This window comes from Malaclemys terrapin, chromosome 1 (assembly GCF_027887155.1).
Source record: "Malaclemys terrapin pileata isolate rMalTer1 chromosome 1, rMalTer1.hap1, whole genome shotgun sequence".
Lineage (NCBI taxonomy): Eukaryota > Metazoa > Chordata > Testudines > Emydidae > Malaclemys > Malaclemys terrapin.
The window spans coordinates 97,900,514-97,927,791 of record NC_071505.1 but is presented as its reverse complement, the minus strand read 5'-3'; the positions used below and the strand labels follow the sequence as shown (position 1 = coordinate 97,927,791).

At 41.9% G+C, this 27,278-nt stretch overlaps 1 protein-coding gene across 1 annotated transcript in view; it reads left to right on the top strand.

Annotated features, from left to right (window-relative positions):
- CRY1 (cryptochrome circadian regulator 1) overlaps window positions 1–25,225 on the top strand; it is a 61,756-nt gene extending 36,531 nt beyond the window's left edge. Inside the window, exons 5-14 of the mRNA XM_054032697.1 lie at window positions 1,862–1,950; window positions 2,385–2,525; window positions 2,615–2,926; window positions 8,150–8,301; window positions 8,406–8,608; window positions 9,444–9,539; window positions 10,608–10,703; window positions 11,773–11,844; window positions 11,928–12,032; window positions 24,564–25,225. Of these exons, the coding sequence (XP_053888672.1) occupies window positions 1,862–1,950; window positions 2,385–2,525; window positions 2,615–2,926; window positions 8,150–8,301; window positions 8,406–8,608; window positions 9,444–9,539; window positions 10,608–10,703; window positions 11,773–11,844; window positions 11,928–12,028 (1,262 nt within the window). The 3' untranslated portion in view covers window positions 12,029–12,032; window positions 24,564–25,225. The remainder of the gene's footprint in view (window positions 1–1,861; window positions 1,951–2,384; window positions 2,526–2,614; window positions 2,927–8,149; window positions 8,302–8,405; window positions 8,609–9,443; window positions 9,540–10,607; window positions 10,704–11,772; window positions 11,845–11,927; window positions 12,033–24,563) is intronic.
- Window positions 25,226–27,278: the final 2,053 nt, after the last annotated feature.

The following is a 27,278-nucleotide window of genomic DNA, read 5'->3' as shown; positions in this document are numbered from 1 at the left end:
TTCTAGACCTTTAATCATTTTTGTTGCTCTTCTCTGGACTTTCTCCAATTTGTCCACACCTTTCCTGAAATGTGGTCCTCAGAACTGGACACAATACTCCAGTTGAGGTCTAATCAGCGCGGAGTAGAGCAGAAGAATTACTTCTCCTGTCTTTCTTACAACACTCCTGCTTATATACTTACAGCTCCTCTTTCGCATTGAACACCTTCCCTATCTTTGTGCTTCAGGATAGTACCCTGTGTTCATACAAAACTGTGCTAAAAACTTGTTTCTGCAAAGTCACAAAGACATTATCATGAAGTAAATGAAGTAAAATAATAAGACTCCTTTATCCTCACTCTGTAGTGTATTTAATCTTCAGTCACTTCCATTAAACACAAGCAAATATGACTTTGCCTCCAGGTTGTCACCATAGGTGTCTGGAAAAATCTTGTCAGACCTCAATTGCTCTGTCTAGTCCAGTTCAATTCAAATCACACAACTTGGTCTAATAAAACAAAAAGAAGTAAAACATGTATTTGATCAATTTAGCATATAATTAAACACTTAGTAACAACTTTGCACATCACTTTTTATATAATATTGTTTACAGTAATGATCTGTTTCATTACCATTGTTATTTGAATCTGGCAAACACAAGTACACATATGAAAACATGTCAGACTAAACATAGCATGATGAATCAAAGAGATACTGACAAATTGAACTTTTTGACATTCACCATCCGTTTCTCCTGGAACACCTTTTAAATATGTCCGGACCCTTACAAATCATTTAAAAACATTTTTATAAGGATTTTTCTGCTCCTGTAACAAATGTCTTTTCAATCTCGGGGGATTACTAGCTTCTTGTTACAGTATTCTTGAGTGTAATTTGTCACTATAGCAGGTATAGAATTGTCATACAAATTTTCAAGTTGACATCATCCATTTCAAAAATTGCAGTTTTAAGGCCCAATCTAACAAAACTCTTAAGCATTTACTTCAGTGACACTACTGCACTGATTACTGTGTCCCTTTGTTATGCAGCATACCCTTCTCATTGGTTACTGAGTTAGTCCCTGGTTCTTTGCTCTGCTCCCAGACACTCAGTTTTTCAATAGAATAGAATAATAGAACTATAGAGTTGAAAGGGACCTCAAGAGCCCATCTAATCTAGCCCCCTGTGCTGAGACAGGACCAAGTAAACCTATTCTTAAAAACCTCCAATGACAAGGATTCCACAACTTCCCTGGGAAGCCTATTCCAGTGCTTAACTATCTTTACAGTTGGAATGTTTTTCCTAGTATCGAACATCTAAGTTAAATATCCCTTGCAGCAGATTACCTTCAGTGGACATGGAGAATATAAAGACTTGTCTCTGTAAATTTTGGTTTCAAATTTAAAATTTGTCAAAAAAAGGTGTTTCCATTTTGGCTGTTTTTTGTTATGCATTCTTCAAAATCTAATGGAAAAGGTTGTCTCTTTAAAAAATAAAAACCTTGGTAGTTCTTCCATCCCAAATGTTACAGAGCTGAGAACTCAAAAATGAAACTGTAAACAAAAATAAAAATAGTTTTTTTTTTAAACTGTCCATGCCGAGGGAAATGTAAAAAGGAATTGAAGTAAGATCTGTCCACCCTTGCCTTTTATAATAGAGCATAAAAATCATATTTAAGCTGGTTGCAGGTAAATGGTGTTCTAAAGTAGTTTGCTAGGACATGTCACTTTGGCAAACATTGTTTTTAAAAGTTGTATTCTGCTATCCAGTTATGTTCTCAAACCATGATACAGTTATTCTCCAAGAACAGGGATAACTACTGTTTCTTTGTGCTACAGTATTAAAAATGTATTTTTTTTTCTTCTTTTAATTCACTCATCAGGTTTTGATACAGATGGTTTGCCTTCAGCAGTGTGGCCAGGTGGAGAAACAGAAGCTCTCACACGACTGGAAAGGCACTTGGAACGAAAGGTACATTGCAGATCATTGCTGTAAGCAAAAATTGGCATCTTGAAAACCATGGTTCATTACTGTTACAAATAAGTGTGGGGAAAAGAAGAACAGAATTTCCAGGAAACTACAACCAAAGACATCTATCCTGATACAGATTAAATAGCTATTTTATTTTTTGTAATGATTTTTAAAAGTCAATAAAAATTTAGACTTTCAACTTTTATAAAAATTGAACAACTAGAAGAAAATTTAAGAACATCTCATGTAGTTTTGAAAAATATATGAACCCTTTTTCCAGTGGAGATACCTTCAATAAAGTCACAAAAAGTGACTATAAAGATAACTTCTTAATCATCAGTTATGTTTCAATTGTATATTCAACTTTATAATCTTCTTCTCTGCCTGTGAATCATCTAGTCTGTATTCTGCCAATTTATTTTTCTTTTTCTAAGGCTTGGGTAGCAAACTTTGAAAGACCACGAATGAATGCAAATTCCCTTCTTGCAAGTCCCACAGGGCTTAGTCCCTATCTGCGGTTTGGCTGTCTGTCATGTCGCCTTTTTTATTTCAAGTTAACAGACCTATACAAAAAGGTATGAACTCAACTTGATCAGATACTCATGTTTATATATAGTGAAAAAAATGCTCATAAAATGTGTTTTCTTTTTGTGATGCCTTTCAGGTAAAGAAGAACAGATCCCCTCCCCTCTCCCTTTATGGCCAACTCCTGTGGCGTGAGTTTTTCTACACAGCAGCTACTAATAATCCACGCTTTGATAAAATGGAGGGAAATCCCATCTGTGTTCAGATTCCATGGGATAGGAATCCTGAGGCTTTGGCCAAGTGGGCAGAAGGCAGGACAGGATTTCCTTGGATTGATGCAATTATGACACAGCTCCGTCAGGAAGGTTGGATTCACCATTTAGCCAGACATGCTGTGGCATGCTTCTTGACTCGAGGTGACCTGTGGATTAGTTGGGAAGAAGGAATGAAGGTACAATTTTTCATTAATGAAAAATTTCTGATGTAGATAATAAGAATTAAATACAAACTATACCTATTGGTAAATGCATCAAAGTAGGTTTTAAAGCTTAAACTGTGGTCAAAAAATTTAAACCATGTAGTTCTGGTAGGTGTGTTGAGGCCTAACTTTCAGGTGCAGAGCATGCCCTTTTGTAGATGTCTAGAAATGACCTTTGGTGCTTAACTTTAGGTAACCCAGTTTGAAAATTGAGGCCAGCAATTATTAAATCCATGGGTTCTTTTAAAATCTAAATAGAATATGGGGGAATTGAGTAGATGACCTCTTGAGGTCCCTTTCATCCCTACATTTCTATGATAAGAATAAATACAGATTATTCATCAGATAATAGAAATTATTTCCCAAACATACTCTCCACCCCCCTTCCAAAAAAGAAACCACCCACCTTTTCTTTTCAGAGTAGCAGAGAAAACAAGATGGGGATTGAGGTGGGGGCTGGAAAGTAAGTGTTGAGGACACTCGGCACCTGGCCGTATCAGACCCATACATGTTGGACAACATGATTTGTGAGTAATCACAATTAAGTAGTCCGAGTAACTAGTACCAAATCTTCCTAAAACTGGAGACATGGCCATTCGGAGTACAAAGTTGGGTCAGTCTCATTGTTGTTATTTGCATCATTCTTTGTTCAGTCCTTGCTTTTGTTTGTGTTTCAGATAATAAAACAAATCTCTAAATATGGTCACAATTTTTTTTAACTAATTACAGTTCTAAACAAAGTTTTAACTGTTTGAAACTGAGTTGTGTTCACTTTCTTCTTCCTGTTTCACATGTAAACAGCACTCTTGGTTATGAAAGTAATTGCATGAAAAATCCTAAGGCAGCTTGTCTTATGCAATTTATACATGTGTAAATTGTATGTCTGTATGCCTATAACATACAGCTTTGTGCATTTGAGTGTACATATTAGTTATTATTTGGCCTACCCTTGGAGTAAATAACCCAAGGTACAGAGGAACATATTTGTGTAGTACAAGAAGAAATAAATGATACCTCTCTGTGCCGGTGAGAGTGAACCTCTCCTGCTAATTCTAGGTAGTGTGTTATACAATCTTAGCAAGTGTGCTTGAAGGGGAGCATCTAGTGGACCAGCTGTGTACTTACATTTTGTCTCTCACCAGCAGAAGCTGGTCCAGTAAAAGATATACCTCACCCACCCTGTATCTCTAAACTTGTTAGATTGGTAGCCACTTCAATTTAAAAATGCTTAAAAAGCATTTCAACTAATTTTTTTCAGAAAATACATAACTTAGTTATTTTAATAAAAAGGCATAGTTGCAGGTATTCATGTAACAGTTTATAGGTCTTTTTTTTTTTAATATCTTCTTTAAATAGCTCTTGTTAACGGATACTGATTGAACTCTACTTTTTAGCTTTCTGAAGTGTTCTAATAGTGAATTTGGAATGAAGTATTAAATGCAAGTTTAGCAAGAAAAGACCTAATAACCCCTACCCTCCCACACGCACTTTTTTACTGTGTATTAGACTTTACTATTTTATTTCTGATTTCTAGCAGAACATGTTAATTCTAATCATGGATCACATTAATATTTGTGGTTTACTATTGTCCTGGGAAGGGAATTAGATTTTGTTACCTAATCACAAGATGTTCTATATCAGTTTTAAAGGAAAAGTAACTACTGACTGAATACTTTTAAAATGTGTGCTAAATAAAAATATATGTATTGAAAAGGAACTTTCAAAGCAACTTTAGAAAACCTTTCCACTATTTTAGTATTTTCCTTCAAGGAATAAGATTCTCTCTCTCTCTTTCAGACAACAATCTTAATGATGCGTCTAAGCAGGGGAGCTTGTTTTATGCAAGTTAGGATTGATCAGATGGGCTTTCTCTATAGAAAGCACTGGAAATTTGAAATTCTTCTTTGAGTGTCCTCTACGACTACATAGTCCCTCTCTTGGGACTGGTGCAGCAGGATAGTAGAATCTTCTAGTAGAAGTGCCCATTAGGTGCCCACACTCGCCCGCACACCGCATCTAGTGCTCAAGTATGTTCTGAGGGTGAGATTTAAAGAGGTTGCGGCACTGTTGGCACCTCATTTCCTTCCAGCTGCAGCAGTAAAAGAATGTGAACCAACAGATCTCATGATCCACTAATACTTATTGCCTGCATCTTAGTGTAGTGTTGTTAGTTAATAGTTTTATAGTTAGTAGTCTATAGTTAGTTTTTACTGTAACCTATACATTAGGTTAGATTTAGATTAGATCGTGGATTTAAGGAAAAACTTTATTTTTCAATACAATTGATCCCAGTATGGAGAAACACAGGTTCAAGCAGTGCGTGTTGTGCCCAGAGGTCTTCCTGTTATCTGACCTGCAGGTTCAGTGTTTTAAAATGTTTTGGAGGGAGCCATTACCCATCTATAGCACATTCACATCTTGGGCTGGCAAAGAAAGACAAAAGAGTCTTTAGACCTTTTATTACTGGTGGTTTTGTCTGTCAAGCTTCTGGATCCAAGAACTCTAAAGGATCTAAAGGAAAATAAGGATGGAAGGCCTGAATCAGCTCTGAGTACATCTGAATTCAAGAAAATTGCAACACCAAAGGGATTGGTCCTGGCACTAAGTTCCAGTTCCAGATTGGTGGATTTGACCAATTCTAAACCCTCCGATGAGACTCAAATTAATGCGTTATTCTGTGGAACTGGTATCCGACTGTTTCTCATGGCTCTCCTGATAAGAGACTGAGATGGGATACTAAATGCAGAGAATCTCCAATATCCGTTCCACAATTTAAGACCCTTAACTGGATTGTTAAGAAGGGACTTGTCACCACTTTACATGATCCAGATCCCTACCATGGTCACTTCACTTGCTGCTTCAATATCGGATCCACAGATGTAGAGCCAGATCCCACGAGCATGCCTGGGATCTGATCATTTTCAGATCAGAATTTCCCTTCTTGGCACCTTATATTCTGAACAAAGAATATAATGAAGGATTGGAGTGACCAGCAGGATTGCCCTGTATGACCTTGGAGTCCTTAGCCATATTGGTCAACCTGAGCTTACCACTGTCACTTTATGAAGCATGAATCTTCAGTCCTGGTACATCTTTCACCGGAACCAAGGGGCCTGGCTCTGATACCTAGAGAATTTTCTCCATCCTTGCTACAGGAGACACTATTTGATGAAGAGCATCAGAGAACATCTCCTTTACAGAAATTTCAACAACAATATATGGAGCTTGGACAGTGGCTCATCTCCTGACGAAAATGTGGATGTAATTGCAGCAGTGTGTCCTGAGGATGTGATTTTAATTTCATGAGCTAATGAATAGGGTGGCATCAAGTTTAAAATTACCATCAGTAGCTTTGGAAGAAACCATGCATCTGTTTATGATAGCAATTACTTCCACAAGAAGAATTTGTGAACTACATGCATTGGTGGGAACCCTCCCTCCCCCTCATGCACTTTTTATAAGGACGTGGTGGTTCTTAGACCAGACCCTAAATTTCTTCCTAAAATTGTTTGAGTTTCGTGTAAATCAGCCCATTTAATCTATTCTTTCCAAAGCCTCATTCATCTAAAGAGGAGAATTTAGATTACATTCTTTAGATACCAAGAGAGTACTCTCATATTACTTAGATAGAACAAAGAGTTTTAAGTCTTCTTCCAAGTTATTTATTTCATATGTTGGTAACTCTAAAGGTAAAGTCATTTCTCTCAGTCCCCCTGTCTAGATAGGTTAGTGCATTTAAGAATGTTACAGAAGAGCTTCTTTCACCATTCCTAGCTTGTCCAGAGTTCATTCTACTAGAGCAGTAATTACATCTGTGGCTTTTTATAAACATATTGCCCTTATTGAGACATGCAAAGCTGCTATGTGGAAGTTGTTTCACATTTTCACAAAGCATTATGCATTGAATATGGCATCCCACTTGCACACCCACTTTGGTAGAGTGGTACTCCAATCCTTGTTTAGTTAGAACTCTGCATCCCTCTATTCAATTTGCTGTACTGCTTGCAAGACTATCCCAAGACTGGGGATATGCTGAGGACACTCAAAGAGGAAATTAAGGTTACTTACTTGTAACTGGAGTTCTTTGAGATGGGCTCTGCATATTCATGCTACCTGACCACCTTCCCCACTCCTGCAGAGTCCAAATTAAAATATCTTGGGTTTTCTGCTCTAGCAGTGGAAGGAACCGAGGGGGCAATGTTGCCATGCCCCCTTTAAACTCTCACCATCAGAATGTGCTCAAGTGCTAGACAGGGTGGGCAGGGGAACACGGGTGCCTAATGAGCACTGCTAATAGAAGGTTCTACTATCCTGTACTGGTCGGTATGAGTCCCAAGGAGTGACTATGCAGTGATCTCTAAGAACTCCAGTTGTAAGTAACCTTCATATGTCAAAGCTATTAAGTTCTAGAATTTTTTAGAATAAGTAATTATTAAATGTTAACTTCACCTTGAATGGTCTCTTGCAACATATGTATCCTCATGTATAACAGTCTGTTCCATTTAGCTGTGACACGGAGTACCTTTCCCAGACCTGAAGAGCTCTGTGTAAGCTCAGAAGGTTCTCTCTTTCACTAAGAGAAATAATCCAATAAAAGATATTACCTCACCTACCTTGTCTCTCTAATTATTAAGTTAACTGTTAAGTTAATTGACACATCTTCCAAAAAGCTATAAAAGTTAACTTTCTCACTAGAAAGCATTAGGAAATTAATGTAGCTTTCTAGCAGAGTACGTACAGAGCTAACTGGGAAAGAAAATTCCACCCCTGACCAGAGACAGTGTGGCCTAGTGGATAGAGCACAGCACAGGGATTCAGGAGACCTAGGTTCTATTCCTAACTCTGCCACTAGCCTACTTAAGTGACTTTGAGCGAGTTATTTCACCGTTCTTTGCCTCAGTTTTGCCTCAATCTGTAAAATGGATTTGTGCAAAATATGTCCAACTTCTGTGCTGTAGAAGCCAGACATACCTCTTTTCCACTATCCCACTTGAATGTGCTTATAAAGAGGTACTTGTGTAAGTATTGAGCACTTTTTAGATGTTACCAAGTCTGGGCAAATGTCAGAAAAGGTAGGATTTCAACGTTTAAGAGCATAGTTTCCTGTACTGACATCTTGATAGCTGAGCAATGCTTAGGAGTGTTTCTGGAAAAATTTAACACATTCAGAATAACTTGATACTCTTATTTCTCAAGGTGTTTGAAGAATTGCTGCTTGATGCGGATTGGAGTGTAAATGCTGGAAGCTGGATGTGGCTTTCCTGTAGTTCGTTTTTTCAGCAGTTTTTTCACTGCTACTGTCCTGTGAGTTTTGGCAGAAGAACTGATCCTAATGGGGATTACATCAGGTAATCTCACGTACAATCCTCCCGAGAAATATAAAGCTATCATTAAAGTTGCCTTAGTTTCAAACAGCTGTGTGTTTTAAACTATACTTTTTTTTTCTTTAAAGACGTTATTTGCCTATACTTAGAGGTTTCCCTGCAAAATACATATACGATCCTTGGAATGCCCCAGAGAGCATCCAGAAGGCTGCAAAATGTGTAATAGGAGTTCATTATCCTAAACCAATGGTAAATCATGCAGAGGCAAGCCGCCTGAATATTGAGAGGATGAAACAAATCTACCAGCAGCTTTCACGATACAGAGGATTGGGTATGACAGTAGTCTCCTTCATGTATTTATTTGAGGTTTTGTCTTCCCTTCTAGTTGTGACAACCCATTCTGTAGCCATGGTGGCCAGATATGAGCCCAGTGTCAGGGGTAGCCTCGTTAACTGACTAAAATGGATTATAAGAGCAGTGTACTGGTAACACTTATTTTTTACTGCTCACTCACCTGTTCCCAGCCCTTTGCAATGTATCTCGTCTGCACCTGCCTAGAGAGTTAGTCCCGAAGTTTCTTTTAAGGTCATGTCATCTCCAGGGCATCAAATTAGTCTTGTATAGATTAATTTTACTACCAGATAGAACTACTGCATGAAAAAGTTACAGTGGAAAAGGTCTTGCAACCTTAACTGTACAATCTGCTATTCACAAACATGGTGGTTTATCTTGAGAAATTAATTTTAACCCTTTGTTTACATTCTTCCATCTATTTAAAAAAGTCCATTTCGCTCATTGTTGTGCAACATGTGCATTTGTTGACACCTGCCTGTCCAAATAATGGCTGTAATCCAGACATACAGGGTATGCATAGATATAAAGTAACTTGTGATGTCTCTTGCACTAAAATGCACCATATTTAACATACGCAATTAAAGTTTCTTGCAAAAATAATACTGACTTTTTGATACGTAAAATAATTATAATCTAAAATTTCTTGGACAGATATTCCAATTTACAGTAGAGAGAAAAAAATAATTCTCTCCACTGATGAAGTTAAACTATTAAAGAAAATACTCTTGGGAGACCAGGGAAGATATATACTAAATCAAAATATATTTGCTTGCCTCAATATTGTTAGCAATTAATTTTGTTTCCTTGATTAGGTCTTCTTGCAACAGTGCCTTCTAACCCAAATGGAAATGGTGGCCTAATGGGATATTCACCAGGAGAAAACATCTCTGGTTGTAGTAGTGCAAGTGGTAAGTAAAATCTCCTGTTCTGACAAAAGTATTGGAACTGAGAAGTTGCACAAATTCCTTAAGTGAGCCCCCTAGCATGCTATTATGTAGAAACAGCTACCCTCACGAAAACAGTTTTGTGAAAACTGCTCTTAAGAATGTTTTCAGATCCACTCTTCCACCATAGTTAATTTTTGCATGGTTATATAAATGCTGATAAGCTGCTCATCTGAAGAATTGGTATATTCAACATAAGTAATTAAACCTTTAGAGAGGAATGTTCTAACCCTTGTAAAAGTATTAATACATTTCAAGCAATTCTCCAAAACATTTGTACATATATTTCCCTCCTAGGAATCATTAATACCTTGTGACAGTGGTAACACAGTAGATTAAATCAGACTGTAAATTCTTTGAGGCAAGGCCCATTTTTGCTATATTTGTACCATGCCTAGTACTTTTGGGGACTAGATACTCTAGGCACCACCACAATACAAATAATGGTGGTAAAATATCCCCTACATACCTACAATACATAATGTATAACTTTCAATTGGGTTTTAATGAAAAATATTTTTAGCCTACAGACATTTTTTAGGTGATGTACAGATGCTAGTATTTTATATACAGAATATAGGGAATAATAAAAAACATGCTTTGAAACTTAAACATCAAAGGCAAAACTTTTAAAAGGCCTTCAGTCCAGCATACAAAATGAGGGGACGATCTTGCATTATCAAATTCTTGTGTACATAAACTGCATTTGTACTTTTCATATCAGGAATTTGAGTCTCACCTACCTGGTTGATGCACAGAGATCTGAATTTGTTTGAGCAATACCTTGGACGTATTAAAATTTTCCCCATAACTTTCAAGGTTATGTTAAAAAAAATCTTCAAAAATTTGACCTTACAGAACCCTTTATTGCTTTAGAATGCAATATTCAATCATTCCCATTTTGTACAAGACAGTAAGTACATATTTCAAACATTATAGACTTTCAAACATTACACTTAATTATTTATTAAATGTTCGATCTGTGCTGTATTCTATGCTGAAAGTATTTTTTTTAAAATGTCCTTTTTTCAGGAGCTCAAATGGGAAGCAATGATGGTCATACAGTGGGCGTTCAGACATGTTCCCTAGAAGACTCACATGCAGGATCAAGTGGAATTCAGCAGCATGGTATTATTTAGCAAATAAAATGTGTTCAGAGACGTTCTCACGATTCTTGAAATGGTTAAAATCCTATAAATATCTCTGATATTTTTTCCCTGGTGACAGCAGAATTCTAAAATTCAGCTTGGCTCACTTTTCTTCGTTGAAACATAAATGTGTAATGATTATATCATTTAGCATGATATTAATTTGTGTCCTCAAATACAAAGAGCTGTCTCCAGAATCAAGTTGTGAACAATAGTAGCTCTGTTTGTTTTCAGGGTTGGGGTAAGGATATTTTACAGTAGTCTTTGGTAGGATACCAGCATAGAAATCAGATCTCTTTTTGTCTCCTGTTACAAATAACACTCAAGATCACTACAGCTGAGAGCTTGAAGGAAGTAAAATTTCCATTTGTTTACTTTGTGCATTTGACAGCAATTTGTGTAGAGCCCACTATTTGTATGGGTGAACAGGCAGAAGAAATATTTTTTTAAAGAGTTAGAAATACAGTTGTTGTCAAATAGGTATCCACATCACAAAATCATTACCTGAGTTGGCTTCACATTGCAATCTCAGCAGGGGTTGAGGGTTGACAGAACGGATGTGGAGACAGGACATCACTCTCACTCCTTACAGACCTCCAGAACATGGCTGAAGCAAATGTATGGGCAGAATAGGAAAACTTACTCTTGCTTCTGCAGTACCTGTTCTCTTGATGTATTGAGGGCTGTCGGGCAATTTACATGAAATAGAAAATTCTGGTTCATCCCAGTTTAGTTGTGCTGTTGACTCCTGTTATCTTGAATAGTGAAAAGGATGATTGGGCAATGTCAAAACTAAAGTTTGTAGCAGTTAGAAAAGGGGTGGGTGTGTGTGTGTGTGTGTGTGTGTGTGTGTGTGTGTGTGTAACTTTTTAGTACAAAATTTTTTCTGCGAACAAGAATGATTTCTGGCCAGATGTCTCTGTGTTTGGGAGTTCAAGGTTTGGCTCCCCTGGTTCATACAAAAGTTTAATGGATACAAGCCTATAACTGTGATAAATAAAAGGAAAACACAGGAATGATTTAAGTAAATGTGTACTGTATTTTAACAGGTTATTCTCAAGGCAACAGTATTGTACATTATGCCCAGGGAGAACATCAGCAATCACATTTACTGCAACAAGGTGACTTATGTTTTAAAAGATGTCATTTGGATACATAAAAAGCAAAATAGTTTCTCAAGTTAGATATTGATTTCATTTTTCAGGAAGAACAGGAAGCACTGGTATCAGCACCGGGAAACGCCCAAATCCAGAAAAGGAAACTCAGAGCATTGGGCCAAAAGTCCAGCGACAGAGCACTACTTAGATTGGTAAGAAAGGAAACTCTAAAACATCTTGTTAGGGAGCTAAATTACTGTATAGAGTTTGCACCCATTAATGTACAACATGTGTGCCATTGCATGGTATAAAGGGGAGCAAATATACATAACTACTGACTGAATGTGGCTGAAAAGGAACAGCAGCTGTGCTCTGCTTTCTCATGCACACAATTGTGGTGGGAGTAGAAGGCCGAAAAGCAAGTTCTTCGAGTGCTGGTCCCTATGTGTATTCCATTGTGGGTGTACATGCGCCTTAGACTAGAGAATTTTTGAAAGCAGTATCCATAGGTCAGGGCCTGTGCCTCTACTCTCTTCATGCTCTGCACCAAGTATATAAGGGATGGGGAGAATTGATGGCCTCTTCAGTTCTTCTTACCGCGCCATGGCCTAAATCTGAGTCGCCAGTGCAGTGCTGTTTGTTTCTCTTCAGCCTGATCCTTAAAACCTGTAAATATTTAAAAGTTTTCCAGTTTTATCTTTAGTATAGTTAATGTTTTTAATAGTTCTATTAGTATAGCAATGGATAGTTCAATGGATAGTTAAAATCCCCTCCCTGGGGACTCATGTGCATCCCAGAATGTGAATTAGATTGTCTAGATTATCTGGCTTTAAAAGCTTTATCTCCTGTGCTTGCACCTTTCTGGTCAGAGACAACCACCAGCACTGCGTGTACTGCTTTGGGGAAGTGCCTGTCTCTTCCAGATGCAGTATCTGTCACTTCTTTCCTAGCTAGATCCTACAAGTGCAAGAATTCTGACTTAAAAAGCACCTCATGGAAAAGGCTACGAAGCCCCAGTCAGACCTAGGTCGAGGAAACCCCCTGTACATCAGCCAGAGTCATCAAGGAGTCTGCGTCCTGGTGCGAAGCCTGATGGAGGAGTGATCAAGAATATGCCTATGGACTCTTCATCAGGGGTTCCTTGCAGGAGCAGAGCATGCTCTCATAGCACAGAAGCAGATCTCCCCTCTAAGTCCACTCCAAAGAGGACAGATCTCTCCCTGTCCAAGTCAGGCAGGTCTTTGTGTCCAGCTCCCAACGACTTAGGACATCCTAAATCCCAGATCTATGATAAAAAGGTGCATAGGAGCAAATTTATGCCACTATGGGACTCTGCACTGGCACTACCTCTGCTGGTGATCCTGTCCAGGTCAAGAGACCATGAATCACTGGTACCGATAAAGAGCACTCATCAGGAACCTCATCCACCATCCATACCACCACAACGCCATATGCATCTGACAACTCAGAGCCTTCCTACATCAGCTCCATCTGTACAGCCAGATAGAACCGCATGCCATTTGGAAATGTATACCATTCTGGAAGACATCTTTGTTTCTCCCATATCCACAATCTCCTGTGTTGTCTGAACCAACCCTCACCAAATAGATTTTGATTCCTTCCCCCGCCCCCTGAGGAGATGCAGGCTATGGGAGAAATCTGTTCCCCATCCTGCCTACTAGCCACGACTTTTCTTCAATGGAACTGATGGCACCACTGATCGAGCTGGATTTGGACCTTCCCATTGTCAGGGGAATCATATACCAGACCAGAGGAACCATATATAGAAGTGGTCATCTTATGGAACTAGTGTATCAAGAACCACACCACCCTACTTGGCAGTGTACCTTCCAGGAACCCAGAATTCATTGGCAGACAGCCTCAGCAGGCATTTTGCCATCCATGATGAGGTGGGTGGTGAACAGCATTTTCTTTCAGTGTGGGAAACCCCCACTTGGGAGGCAAACAGGAAATGCAACATATACTGCTTCAGAGAAGCTCAAGAAAAGCACTCCAGAGGCAGTGCTCTCCTATTGCCTTGGACAGATCACTTTAGATGTGTTTTCTATCCCATCCCAGTACCACCTCAAGTTCTATGGAAGATTCAACAGCACAGGGCATGGAGTCACCCTTGTCACCCCCCAAATGGCTCAGACAGTTCTGGTTTCGAAGCCTCCTACAAATGTCATCCTGCCCACCTGAATCAGCATTCAGTTCATCCTCTCATTTCTTGATTTATTTTTTGAAAGGCCTGATTAACATTTCTCTTCTCTGTCTGCTCCTGTACCTATATGGGATTTAAACTAGGCCTCTCCAAACACATGGGACCCCCTTTTGAGCCTATGGCTTACAACTTCATAATCTTTGTCTATGAAGCCAACCTTTTTGGTGGTAATCACTTCTGTCAAGAGAGTTTCAGAACTTCAGGCTATTCTGGCTGACCCTCTTTTCATGGCCTTCCATATGGACAAGGGTCCATATTCCCTTAGGATACGCCATAAGTTTATGCTTAGGGTAATGTCAGCTTTTTATGTAAACCAAACGATCAATCTTCCAGTGTGTGTTTTCCCAAAACCTCATTTGTCTAAAACTAAGGAAACAAGTTATATGTGGGATGTTTGTAGAGCCTGGCATCCTACTTGGACCACACTGGATCCTTCAGGACTTCCCTCAGGCTTTTTATAGCTTTTGCTGAGAACATTAAGGGTCAATCCGCGTTGTCTTGGCAAATCTCACTGGATTTCTGACTGCATTAAGCTCTGCTACAATCTTGCTAAAATCACTCCTCCACCAAGAGTAATAGCTCACTCCACCAGGGCTCAGTCCACTTCATCAGCTTTTCTCAGCAATGTTCCAATAGCTGTTGTATGCAAGACAGCAACATGGTTGTGTCTGCATACCTTTTCCACTCATTCTGCCATCACTCAAGTCTCCTGTAATGATACCAGTTTAGTAATACAGACTTGCCAATCTCTCTTCAAAGTCCCTCCACCTGTAAGGGGACTGCTGATGAATCACCTACAGTGGAATGTATATGCGCACTCGAAGGAGAAAAAGTTATTTATCTGTATAGTAACTCTTGTTCTTCGAGATGTATTGTGCACACATACATTTCATGACCCTCCAACCTTCCACACTACTTCAGACATTACATACAGCAATGTGAAGGAACGGAGCAGAAGGCAGCAGATACTCCGCTTGTATAATCTCACCTGAAGGCATGAGGAGATCAGGGAAGCATGCACTGCGTAGTGGTGCTGCTGCACTGAGTACAGAAACATCTACAGAGGAATGTATGTGTTCACAACATGTCTCGAAGAACAACTGTTACCATACAGATAAGTAATCATTTTTTCTTGCTAGTTTAGATTCTTCTTTTACTCTCAAGACGATGGATCTTTCCCATAGTTTGCCACCGGTTCACCTGGCACAATCAGTGCGTCACCCACCATCGGGGCTTTATTCAATCTTTACTCACCCACCAACAGCCAGTTTCCAGAAGGTTCTGATCCGAACCTTTCTGCCGGTAAGGAAACCAACCCCTCACTGGGACCTTAATTTAGTACTTTCATGTCTTACTAAGCCACTCTTTGAACTAATAGCTATGTGTTTCATGTCTCACCTGTAGATAAATGTTGCCTTCCTCATTGCTATCACCAGGGCCAGAAAGGTAGGTGAACTTGTGGTCCTAATGGCCATACACAATATCCTGTAAGGACAGAGTCTCTATATCCAACTACATCCAAAACTTACTCATAAAATTGTTCTAACATTTCATATAAACCAGTCAGTTCATTTACCTGTGCCTTTCCAAAACCTTATGCCTTTAGTGAGGAGAGGAGACTTAATTCTCTCGACGAATTATGAGCATGGTCATTTTATCTGCAGAGAACAAAACCAATCAGAAAAGCCATCTAGACTGTTCATTTCCATTCCAGAGTGAGTTTAAGGTCAAGCTATATCTTCTCAGTGGATCTCTGGGTATATCCTATTCTGTTATCAGATGGCACAGCTTCCTCCCTCACATGGGGTAAAGATTTACTATGCAAGAGAACAAGCAGCCTCAGAAGCATCACTTCAAGAAGCATCCCTGCTTAGCATTTGCAGGACAACCTATATGGAGTTTCATCCGCACATTCATGAGGCATGATTCCTGGGTCCAAGACTCTGCCATTGACTCATTGTTTGGGGCAGTGGTTCTACAAGCAGCTATACCACCTGTGTTCTTGCACCCACCTCCTCTGAGTACTGCTTGTCAGTTATCCATAGGGACCAGAACTCAAAGAAGAAAGGGAAATTGCTTACCTTGTTGTAACCGAAGTTCCTCAAGATGTGTAGTCCCTATCTGTCTTCCACTTCCCAACCTCCTTCACCTCTTCTTCGGAGCTTGGCAAGATTCACAGTAGAGAAGAAACTGGAAGAGTAGGGGTGCAGGCATGGACCAATAGACACTACTTGCAAAACTTCTTTGGTCTCAGGCGCATGGAACGCATGCGTACCCACAGTGGAATAGATAGGGACCACGCATCTTGAAGAACTCCAGTTACAACAAGGTAAGTAATTTCCCTTTGTATGGGATTGGGCAGTGAATTGCCTTGTGGTGGTGGGACAGGGCTTCAGAAAGAAAAGCACTCCGTATGGATGTCCTAAGATGTGCATTTAGAGTTTGACTCCTCTTAGATTCTCAGGCTCTGCATGGTTTCAAGGCCAAGACCTCTGTGTGATCCATACCACTGTTAATTTCTCTTAACGTGAAAGAGTAGCATGTAGTGTGTTTTTTCATGCTGTCATAGCCATATGTTTTTTACACTTTCCATTCCTTGGGTTCTTCCTGTGATAGGGAGGATTTAGCTAAGCATAATGGGCCATAACTGCAAATTTAATTCTTTGACAGGACTATTAGTCAGTTTTCTCATGGTAAGATCTAATGTATCTTGCACCCAGTGTTACTGCATGTTGATACATCATCTTCATAAAGACATTGCAGTACGTTATTGACGCTGTACTGTGATTTCTGTGGCTCTGTCTCAAATTAAGTCAGTGTCCTCTGATTCTTTATCTCCATCATCCTACTAGCTTCTTGAAGCATTGGGAATGGAATCTAGAGACCCTGCTCCATTTGCTCTGCACTACACTTCCACCCCCTGCTATCTTACATATATCAAGCAATGTGGATGTGCTGCACTGGTGGTGGTTCTTCGAGTGATGTCCCCATGGGCGTTCCACTGTAGTCGCGACAGCGCCTTTGTGTCTGGAGTCGGACATCTTCAATAGCAGTGCCCGTCGAACCGCACATGTGCACCTCCCCTCTCCGCGCACTGTGTGTGGGTAGTATAAATAGAGCTGTGCGGTCCAACTGCCCTCAGTTCCCTCTCTACCGCCTGCATTCTGGAATGGAACAGTTAGCAGAGAGTTTTTCCCTCTTGTAGTTAGCTAGCTCTTTCATCCTTTTAAAAAAAAAAAAAAAAAAAGTTTTGTTTTCCCTAATTCCCGTCAGCGAAGCTATTCCCTGACCCTTATGCCTGGTTCCTCTGGGTTTAAGCGGTGTGTGTCATGTGGGATTGTCTTCTCTATAATGGACAGCCACGCACAGTGTATCCCTTGCCTGGGAGAGGGACAGGTGTCCCAGAACTGTTCCCACTGTCTGGGCTTAAAGCCCAAGAGCAAGGAAAGACAGGGACCTTAAACTCAAACTATTCCTCATGGAAAAGTCCCTGCGACCAGCATCGGACCCCGGTTCTGATTCCTCCCTGGAGAGACCCTCACGCTCAGCAAGGTCGTCTGCCAACCCTCACTCTCCTTGCCCAAGTATGGGAAGATCATCCTCTAACCAGGCTGACACTAAGAAGATAGCAGTCCCTCCTTCAGTTCCTGAGGCGCAAACTGCAGGGATGCTATCCCCAGCTAGATCCGTGGTGTGAATGGCTTCTGAGAAGAGGCACAAAGCTGCTCTTTGACTGACTACCTCAGCCCCTGAGAGGAAGTCTAAGGACCGTACTAGGACAAAACAGCTGCTATTGGCATCACTGCCTGTTGTGGGTGACTGAAGCAAGCCCTTTACCTCCTCGGCGGCTCCAGATCCATTTCTGATGCCGAGGACACTGTCGGCACCGCCACAGGCAAAACAGCTGGCTCCAGTGAAGCCCTCGGGCCGGACGCTGCGCACAGCACTGAAGCTTTTGGTTCTGAGAGACTCCGTAAGGGTTGCAAACTACTACTAAAGCTACAGCTCTGAAAAGCTCTCTGGCACAATCCACTGACTCTTTTCCATATCACACCTCAGCACCATGCTCAACACAGGCACTGTGGAGAGATCACCCACAGGAATTCACACAGCTGTCAGACCTCACTATACCTGACATTCCAGATTCTCAACTTCTCAGACAGGAAGTGTCCTAAGTCTCACCACTTCTCAATCAACACATTCTTCGCACTCTCCCACAGGGACAGGACCTCCTTTCCTTAGTGATGTTGAGGAGGATGAAAAGACTCTCTTGCCCCCATCGACATCAGGGCAATTGACATCAACGTACCAGCCTTACCCTGCTGCAGTTCCGGGCACCCAGCCTTTTCAGGGGCCCTCATGGATGCAACCATATATTCCCTTTCCCCCTAATTGACCATATTGGGACCCCTGGGCACAATTCAGTAATCCCCCACCACCGCAAACATGCCAACCTCCATCCACCCCTCCTCAACAATCTATCGACTTCCAGAACCACAGCCCCCGCAAATACCAGGAGGAGGAACTGGAAGTAGAGCAGGATGGGGAGGTACCTCTGGTCCTCCCGTTTTCTTCAACTTCACCTGATGGAGCTGCCATGCCACCACCACCTCCCACAGTGGCTGATGATTTTCATCACTTTCAGAAGTTAGGGAGTCAGCCACTCTATGAAACAAAGATCCCCCTTGAGGCGGTCAAGGAACAACATAAACTGATTGACATTCTCCATACCTTCTCAACAACAAAAATTGCCCTACCTATTAATGGTTCACTACTTGAATCTGCAAACCTTCTTTGGCAGATTCCAGCCTCTATCCCTCCTACATGCAAACGGATAGATAGGAAATACTATGTCCCTGCAAAAAATGTGGCGGTTTTATTTTCACATCCTGCCCCGAATTCTCTCGTAGCAAATGCGGTGCAAGAGAAGGGCTGCCAATCCCAATCCAATCATCCTGACTGAACTGGAAATGTTTAGCTCTCCTGGGTATAAAATCCTATTCATCTGCTGCTCTTCATTTCGGAAGGTCACTTAATAGCCTGCATGGCCCTGCAGGCCCTTCCTAGACTCAAATGACACAGTTGCCCAGTCCATTACTACAGCAGTAGTAATGCGACGTGTATCATGGTTGAACCTTTTAGAATTCCCTAAGGAGATGCAAAATACGGTCGAGGATCTCCCAGTCAAGGGACAAAAACTCTTTTCTGAGTGCACAGACAACTCCTTACGTTCACTGAAAGACTCCCGAGCCACTCTAAAATCCCTTGGTATATACACACGGCAGCTAAAACGAAGATTGGGAAAATATCAGCTCTCTCCACCATCTCGCCCTTAGCCATACTACCCACAGCAGCAGTTTGACAACCAACACCGTCGTCACCGACTTCCTGACAGACGCAGACCGTCGCCTGCCCGAGGGACACTGGCCCAAACGCTCTAATAAGCAGCAAATTTGAAGGTGTGATCAAGGTCCAGAAAACCTCCTGCCTGCTCCAGTTGCCCCTACCATCTGTAATGCCATCTACATACCGACAGTTTGGCAACCGCTTAGCTCCACTTTTACCATCTTGGATGCTCGTTATCTGGACAGATGGGTCCTGGAAATAGTAAAGGAAGGTTACTCCATTCCCTTCCTAGTTGTACCATCCCTCTAACCCCCCCTCCACATCCCTTTTCAGGGACCCCTTTTAGGGGAGCCCATCCTGGAGGGGAAGGTGAGATGATGACTTCAACTGGGAGCCATAGAACAAGTCCCTCCACAACACAAAGGACGCGGTTTTTAGTCTCACTACTTCCTGGTACAAAAGAAGTGTGGTCGTTGGTGCCCCATCCTAGTCCTTCGCAGTCTCAGCAAAGTTTGTCAAACTGAAAGGTTTGAAAATGGTCACCCTATCCACCATCATCCCAGCACTGGAACAGGGGGATTGGTTCTCGGCCCTCAACATATAGGACGCATACTTTCATATTGCAGTACATCCTGCTCACAGACGTTTCCTACGATTCGTTGTAGGCCACAGTCACTACCGGCACAGGATACTACCCTTTGGACTATCCACAGCTCTGTCAGTTTTTCCCAAAGTACTTGCAGTGGTCGTGGCCTTCTTCCACAAACAAGGTATTACCATTTTCCCATATCTAGATGACTACCTTCTCAAAGCGCCATCCAAGACTGAAGCGCTCCGAGCAGTCCACACTACAATGACCCTCTTTACAAAACTGGGCCTCCTTATCAATTTTGAAAAGTCCACACTAACTCCAGTGCAAACACTGGAATTCAGTGACGCTCTACTTGATGCCAACCAGGCAAGAGTGTGTTTACTACCTCACAGGTTCCCAGTGATAACACAACTAGTCTCAATTACCCAGTATGCCCCCAAATCCCAGCACGTACATGCCTCCAACATATGGCTGCAGCTACATTTGTGGTCAAACATGCGAGGCTGCACATGCAGTGTCTTCAGGGCTGGCTCCATACAGTATATCTTTCTCACAAACACAGCATGCAAAAACTCCTGTCCATGCCAACCCAGGTCAAGGAGTCACTACTGTGGTGGACATGTTCCGACAATGTCTGTGCCGGGTCCCTTTTCTTCAACCTCCACCTACCGTGATACTTACCACCAATGCCTCCCTCCTCAGCTGGGGAACGCATCTATGCAAGCACACTATACAGGGCAGATGGATGCCCACTGAGTCCACCTTACACATCAACCTCCTGGAACTGAGGGCAGTCCACAATGCCTGCCAATGTTTCCTACCACTCCTCAGAAACCAGGATGTTCAAGTAATGACGGACAACCTCTCTTGCATGTGTTACATCAACAGGCAAGGAGGTGCCAGGTCCCATTCCCTACGCTCAGAAGTGATCAAGCTATGGAATGGGTGTATCCACGACAACATCTCCATCTCTGCTGCGTATCTCCCTGGACTTCAGAACACGAGAGCAGATACACTGAGCAGAACCTTCTCTCACAAGCACGAATGGCAGCTCGACATGAGAGCACTCCGACCCATCTTCCACTGATGGGGGTCACCCCACCATAGACCTTTTCATCACTCTGGAGAACACCCGTTGACCTCACTTTTGTTCCAGAGCAGGCCTGGGATGCTATTCACTAGGGCAGGGGTTCTCAAACTTGGGGTCAGGACCCCTCAGGGGGTTGCGAGGTTATTACATGGGGGATTGTGAGCTGTCAGCCTCCACCCCAAACCCCGCTTTGCCTCCAGCATTTATAATGGTGTTATAAATCAAAACCACTTTTTTTATATATATTTAAGGGGGGTCGCACGCTATTCCCTCTCATACTGGACTACCTCCTTCAACTCAAACAGCACCTGGCTGCAGTTACCACATTCCACTGCCCTGTCAAGGGATATTCAGTGTTTGCACACACCCTTGTCATACGTTTTCTTAAGGGTGTTCGAAACCTTTACCCTGATATATGTCCCCCTCATCCCACCCTGGGGCCCCAGCCTAGTCCTATGCTCTCTGACTAGACTTCTATTAGAGCCAATGGCAACCTGCTCACTCCTTCATCTAGCAATGAAAATGGCCTTCCTCATTGGCACCACGTGTGAGAGACATATAAGCTCTTATGGCATACCCATCATATACAACATGTTATAGGGACAGAGTGACCCTCCATCCCCTCCCAAAATTCCTGCTGAAGTTATAACGTCCTTCTAGCTAAACAAGCCTATATTACTCCTTCTTTCTCAAACCACACAGTTACCAAGAAGCAGCTCTCCACACATCAGATGCACATTGTCATTCTGTTTGGATAGAACCAAACTGCTCAGTAACTCGCCTGCCTTTTCATATCCATTGCCGAAGATGCTAAAGGCTCCGCTATAGCTAAACAACGCCTCTGTAAATGAATTTCACAGTGCATATGCCTGTCTTATGAACTTGACAATAAGCAACCACCTGGCTCTATCAGGATACACTCCACACGAGCGCTCTCAACCTCTATTGCATTCCTCAATAATGTTACCATAATAGATATATGCAGGGTTGCCGCCTGGGCATCCTCTGATACATTTGCCCAACATTACGCCATCTTGCAGGATTCCTCGATGGACACCATTCTTGGACATACAGTCCTGTCCTCTGTGATACCAGCCACTCCGAAGCTCCAACCTTCCAGCTAGGGACACTGCTTTATAGTTACTTACAGTGATGGGGACATCACTCGAAGAAGAAGAAGAGAGGATTACTCACCTTGTGCAGTAGCTGAGGTTCTTTGAGATGTGTGTCCCCATAGGTGCTCCATTACAGCCCTCCTCCCCTCCGCTTCGGAGCGTAGCGTTTGGGCTCTGCAGCAGAGAAGGAACTGAGGGCGGTCGGCCCACACAGCACTATTTATACTACCTGTGCACAGCGCGGGGGAGGAGAGGTACACATGTGAGGTCCAACGGGCACTGCTATTGGAAAATCTCTGACTCCAGACGCAAAGGTGCTGCCACACCTACAGTGTAGCACCCATGGGGGGACACATCTCAAAGAACCTCAGTTACTGCACAAGGTGACAGGTTTCAGAGTGGTAGCCGTGTTAGTCTGTATCAGCGAAAACAATGAGGAGTCCTTGTGGCACCTTAGAGCAGAGGTGGGCAAACTTTTTGGCCTGTGGGCCACATTGGGGTTTTAAAACTGTATGGAGCGCCGGTGTAGTGTATTAAATTGCTCCCTGTAGGAATGTGCTACTTATGGCTGCCAGTCCTGGTGCTCTGAGCAGTATGGTAATGGGGGGAAGGAGTTGGAAAAGGGGCAGGAGGTCCCAGGGAGCCGTCAGGGGACAGGGAACAGGGGCGGTTGGATGGGGCCGAGGTTCTGGGGGGGTCAGGGGACGGGGAACAGGGGGAGTTGAATAGGCATGGGAGTCCTGGGGGGCCTGTCAGGGGGCAGGGATGTGGATAGGGGTCAGGGCAGTCGGGACAGGGAGCAGGGGGTGAGGTCCCAGGAGGGGGCAGTCAGGGGACAAGGAGTAGGGGGCATTGGATGGGTCGGGAGTTCTGAAGGGGGCAGTCGGGGGTGGGAAGTGGGAGGGGGATGATGGGGCGTGGAGGCCAGGCTGTTTGGGGAGCTACAGCCTTCCCTACCCGGGTGTAGTGTATTAAATTGTTCCCCATAGGAATGTGCTACTAACTGTGTACTACTTGGTGCGCCGTAAGTAGCACATTTCTATGGGGAGCAATTTAATACACTACACCTGACAGCTCACGCAGCTGCGCTGCCCAGCAGGACCTCACAGCCCCACGGCCCAGAGCACTGGTGGCATGGCGAGCTGAGGCCGTGGGGGGGGAGGGGCTGGGGGCTAGCCTTCCCGGCCAGGAGCTCAAGGGCTGGACAGGACAGCCGGCCCGCGGGCCATAGTTTGCCCACCTCTGCCTTAGAGACTAACAAATTTATTTGGGCATAAACTTTCTGATGCATCTGATGAAGTTGGTTTTAGCCCACCAAAGCTTATGCCCAAATAAATTTGTTAGTGTCTAAGGTGCCACAAGGAATCCTCGTTGTTTTTGCACAAGGTGAGTAACCCTCTCTTCTATCTAAGTTCACTCTTCATGAAACTATGTAAACTCTGAAGAACAACTTTGGACCCTCCTACTCTAGGGCTTGATGAGCGTCTCTAAACTCCTAGGTTAGGCATTACTGGTTTGAAAGTATAATCTCTATTGTTTTATAATCTCAAATCAGTAAATGGCTGCTGAGCTCCACTTGACTCTACCTATTATTGCTTGGTCTATAATGTAGATCACAAGTGTATTACAAAGAAAAAGAAATTCTCTTTTAGGAATGTGACTCCGGTTGTACAGGTATTTGGAGGAGATACATGAAGTCACATGGACCTAAATGAGAACTTATTGAAAGCAGTAGACTAGCTAGTCATTATATGTCCCAATGTTGGCCCAATGGACAAGACACTATATATGGTATGAAACACTGATGGAAGGAGGTCTGCATGCCTCTTTTCTACATCATGTTTTTCTGTAGCTGCCGATTGGACTCTCAGCCACTCGGTGACCAGAAATTTTCAAAATTTCTTTTAGTTTTTTCTGTGAACATTGTAGTCTAGTTTGGATGAACATGTGTGTAAAGAAAGAAAGAAAACCTTTTTCCCCTGTCAAAATTAATGGACTACACATCAGGATGTGTGTGTGTTTGGATTTGGATTTCTTCCACAACTCCTGAAGAAATTCCCCATCTTTCAGTCTTTTGTGGTGAATTTTTCTTTTGAGCACAGTTACACTTTTGGGAGACCCCACTTGTCTAAAATGTCAGTTTTCATTTTGTTTAAGATGTATTATATGCTCTTCCTGGACTCTACTGAAATGCTGTCATTGTAAAATTGTAGTTAAATGTAATGTACACATCATAGTAATCTAGTAAGAGGGCTATGTTTATTGGCCAGTTTACTGTAAAGATCATCATCAAAACATACATTTTATATGGTGATGTACCGGGATCTGCAAAAATATTATTCCTCAATTGATTACTTGATTTCTTTTTTCCTACAGCATTGTTGGAAGGGAAGATGCCGCACAGAATGTGTTGAAGGCAAAATTTTGTTGCGCTGTATTGGAGCTAAAGTATTGTGATAATACTTGTATTAAAGTAACACATTTTTCATAAATTTGTTTCAATGGAATGCTTTATTTCTAATTGGCATTTTTATGGTTTTTAACTTTTTAATGACTTTCATAAAGGGCAAATTGAGATTTGTATATAAAGTATTTGGTGAGGAATTTGTTAACTTGAATGTAAATACAAACATTCATGATTAGTGATAGACTCATCAATATATTTTTGATATTTCATGTATGGTAACAGTAAAGACAGTAAAGTAATGGTGGTTCTGTAAAATAGAAACTTTGTGGGCAGAAATTGGAAGGTATGGAGGTTTTTAGACTTAATATTTTTAGAGTGGACAGGATTTTAACCTCTATGATCCAACTTCTGCATATTTTCATAATGTAAGAGCTTAGGATTTTGTTTAATTAAAATACAGTAGACTTGTAACCTCTATTAAATGCAGCTGTATTTAAGTCACAAGCCATTTATTTCTGTCAATAAGTTGTAAAGTTGTCATGTATATGTCCAGTCCTTGTATTTCCCATTGCCTTGTTCAGTTAAGCTAAAATTACCTTGTTTAATAAAAATGTATATACAGATGTATTGATTTTGTGTGTGTGTGTGTGTGTGTTTGTTTGTGTGCATGTACACTAATCGTTGTTGCTCTGGTGATTATTACCCAGAAAAACTTCTTTGGGGGGGAGGGAAAGAGATGAGCTTCAGATTTAGAATGGTTGACTGCACGGCTTCCTCTTTAATTATTTCCATAACTTTTCATAGTAGCAGAGCTAAAAAGTGTCTGTATACAATTTGCTCATCTGTTGAAATAGATATTTAAAATCTAATCATGAAAAACCCATGTGACAAGAATGCAAGGTTGCAAAGTCTAGGACTCAAAAGTTAGGAAATTCTAGAATTAAGTTGCCTGGGCAATCTTAATTCAGACCCCTTGTGCACATTGCATACTATTTTTTCCACAGGACTCCTACCTCATTCACTGGATGCTTTATATAGGCTTAAATGCCTTGTTCTGTGCTACAACTACAAGAGTAACTCAGCAGATTAGTGGGCCACCTTTTCCTTACTGCAATTAGTTTGCTCATCTGCAGCAGTGGTGGTTTCTGCAAATCCACTCAATAGTTTGCCTCAATCTGAACTTTTCTGGGGGAATTGCAAAGATTAGAAATCTTCCAACAACATAAGGATCCTAGAAGGAACAACCTGAATTGTTACATTTTATATACAGCAAGGCCAGTTGGCTGTTTTGGTGGATACATTAATAAATTCTCATTTGAGTTGCTAAGATCTGTTCTTAGCAACATCTTTTCAGATGACATTTAGTCATAGGCATTTTCTCTCTAGCATTATGTGTTGACTTGAAGTTACAAATTCAAACCAAACCCATATAGCATGTTATGTTGGCAACTTGTCTAGGACCAAGTGCCATACTTCACAAGATGGTGCAGTGCCCCTATAGTGTGATATCGTTTTAGACCCTCTTCTATACAATTACATTAATATAAGCAACGTGTTTTGGGCAGAGAGAAAATTTAATCAAAAGTACTACTAAATAAATACCACTTATTTTTCACATTATGTTCTTTGTGGAATCCACTATTGTTTGAAGTGCAGAGTGTTTGAGTGTTCTTCAAGCAAATTACTGAGCACTAAAACAGAGAACCAGATGTGAGGCGTTTTTCCTAAATTAGTTTCAAGCAGAATATAGCGGTTTCCTAGTAATGCACAAAACCACCAAAATACACAAAGGAACCTTATGCCCATTTTGCTCATTTTAGGGTTCTAAAAACTTGAAGAGCAAAGAATAAAAGTGTGAAATGTTTTTGAAAATACCTTATGTTGAAACAAAGTCTTATTGGAAGTTATGTACCAGTCCCAGTTGAGAACAAATGCTACCATCCAAGCATTCTGCAGCCCAGTGCCGCTGTCTCCCATAATTCTGGACACCTGGGCTGTTCTATCTCTGCAGCTCATGGAGGCGGATCAGCATTTTGGTGCCGCGTGGTGTGGCCCTTCCCCCTTTTCTCCTGGTTGCTGCCAGTTTCTCTGTCTCCACAGCACCAGCAGACAGTGATGGTTTCTGTTGCTCCTGCCCTTCCTTACTCCTTCAGTTTTAACATTTTTGTCCAGGGGCAGTGGGGAGCAGTGTTTTCCTTCCTCAGCTTTCCTCCTCCTTAGGTCATTTAACTCTTCCTGAGCCTGCACTGCACCCTTACAGGCATGGCAGAGTAGCTAAGAAAGCACTAGGTTAAATCCAGGCTATGCTCTATATGTAAGTCAGCCTTCCCAGGATTGGTAGGTGCCCAGCCTGCACACAGCCTTCTATCCCTAACTCCCGTAGGTCCTGGGACTAGGAGTCAGACAGACAGGTGGGGTCTCCCTGCCTACCTACTAAGCCACGACTCCCAGTGGGGGGAAATTGGACCAGGAACTCAAAGCAAGGAGATGCTCCAAAAGCAAAAAGGACCCTGGCCACTTGACGTGAGATAAGTTCTAGGGGACCCTTTCAGAACATAGGGGCCTGTGGGGCCACAAGACTCCCTCCGCTCTGAGTCTTAAAGTTTGTCCTGAGCGCCCTGAGTGAAAGCAGCAGAGGTTCTAGTCAGCCTCCCAAGCTGACCCGGAGAACTCCAATAAGTTCC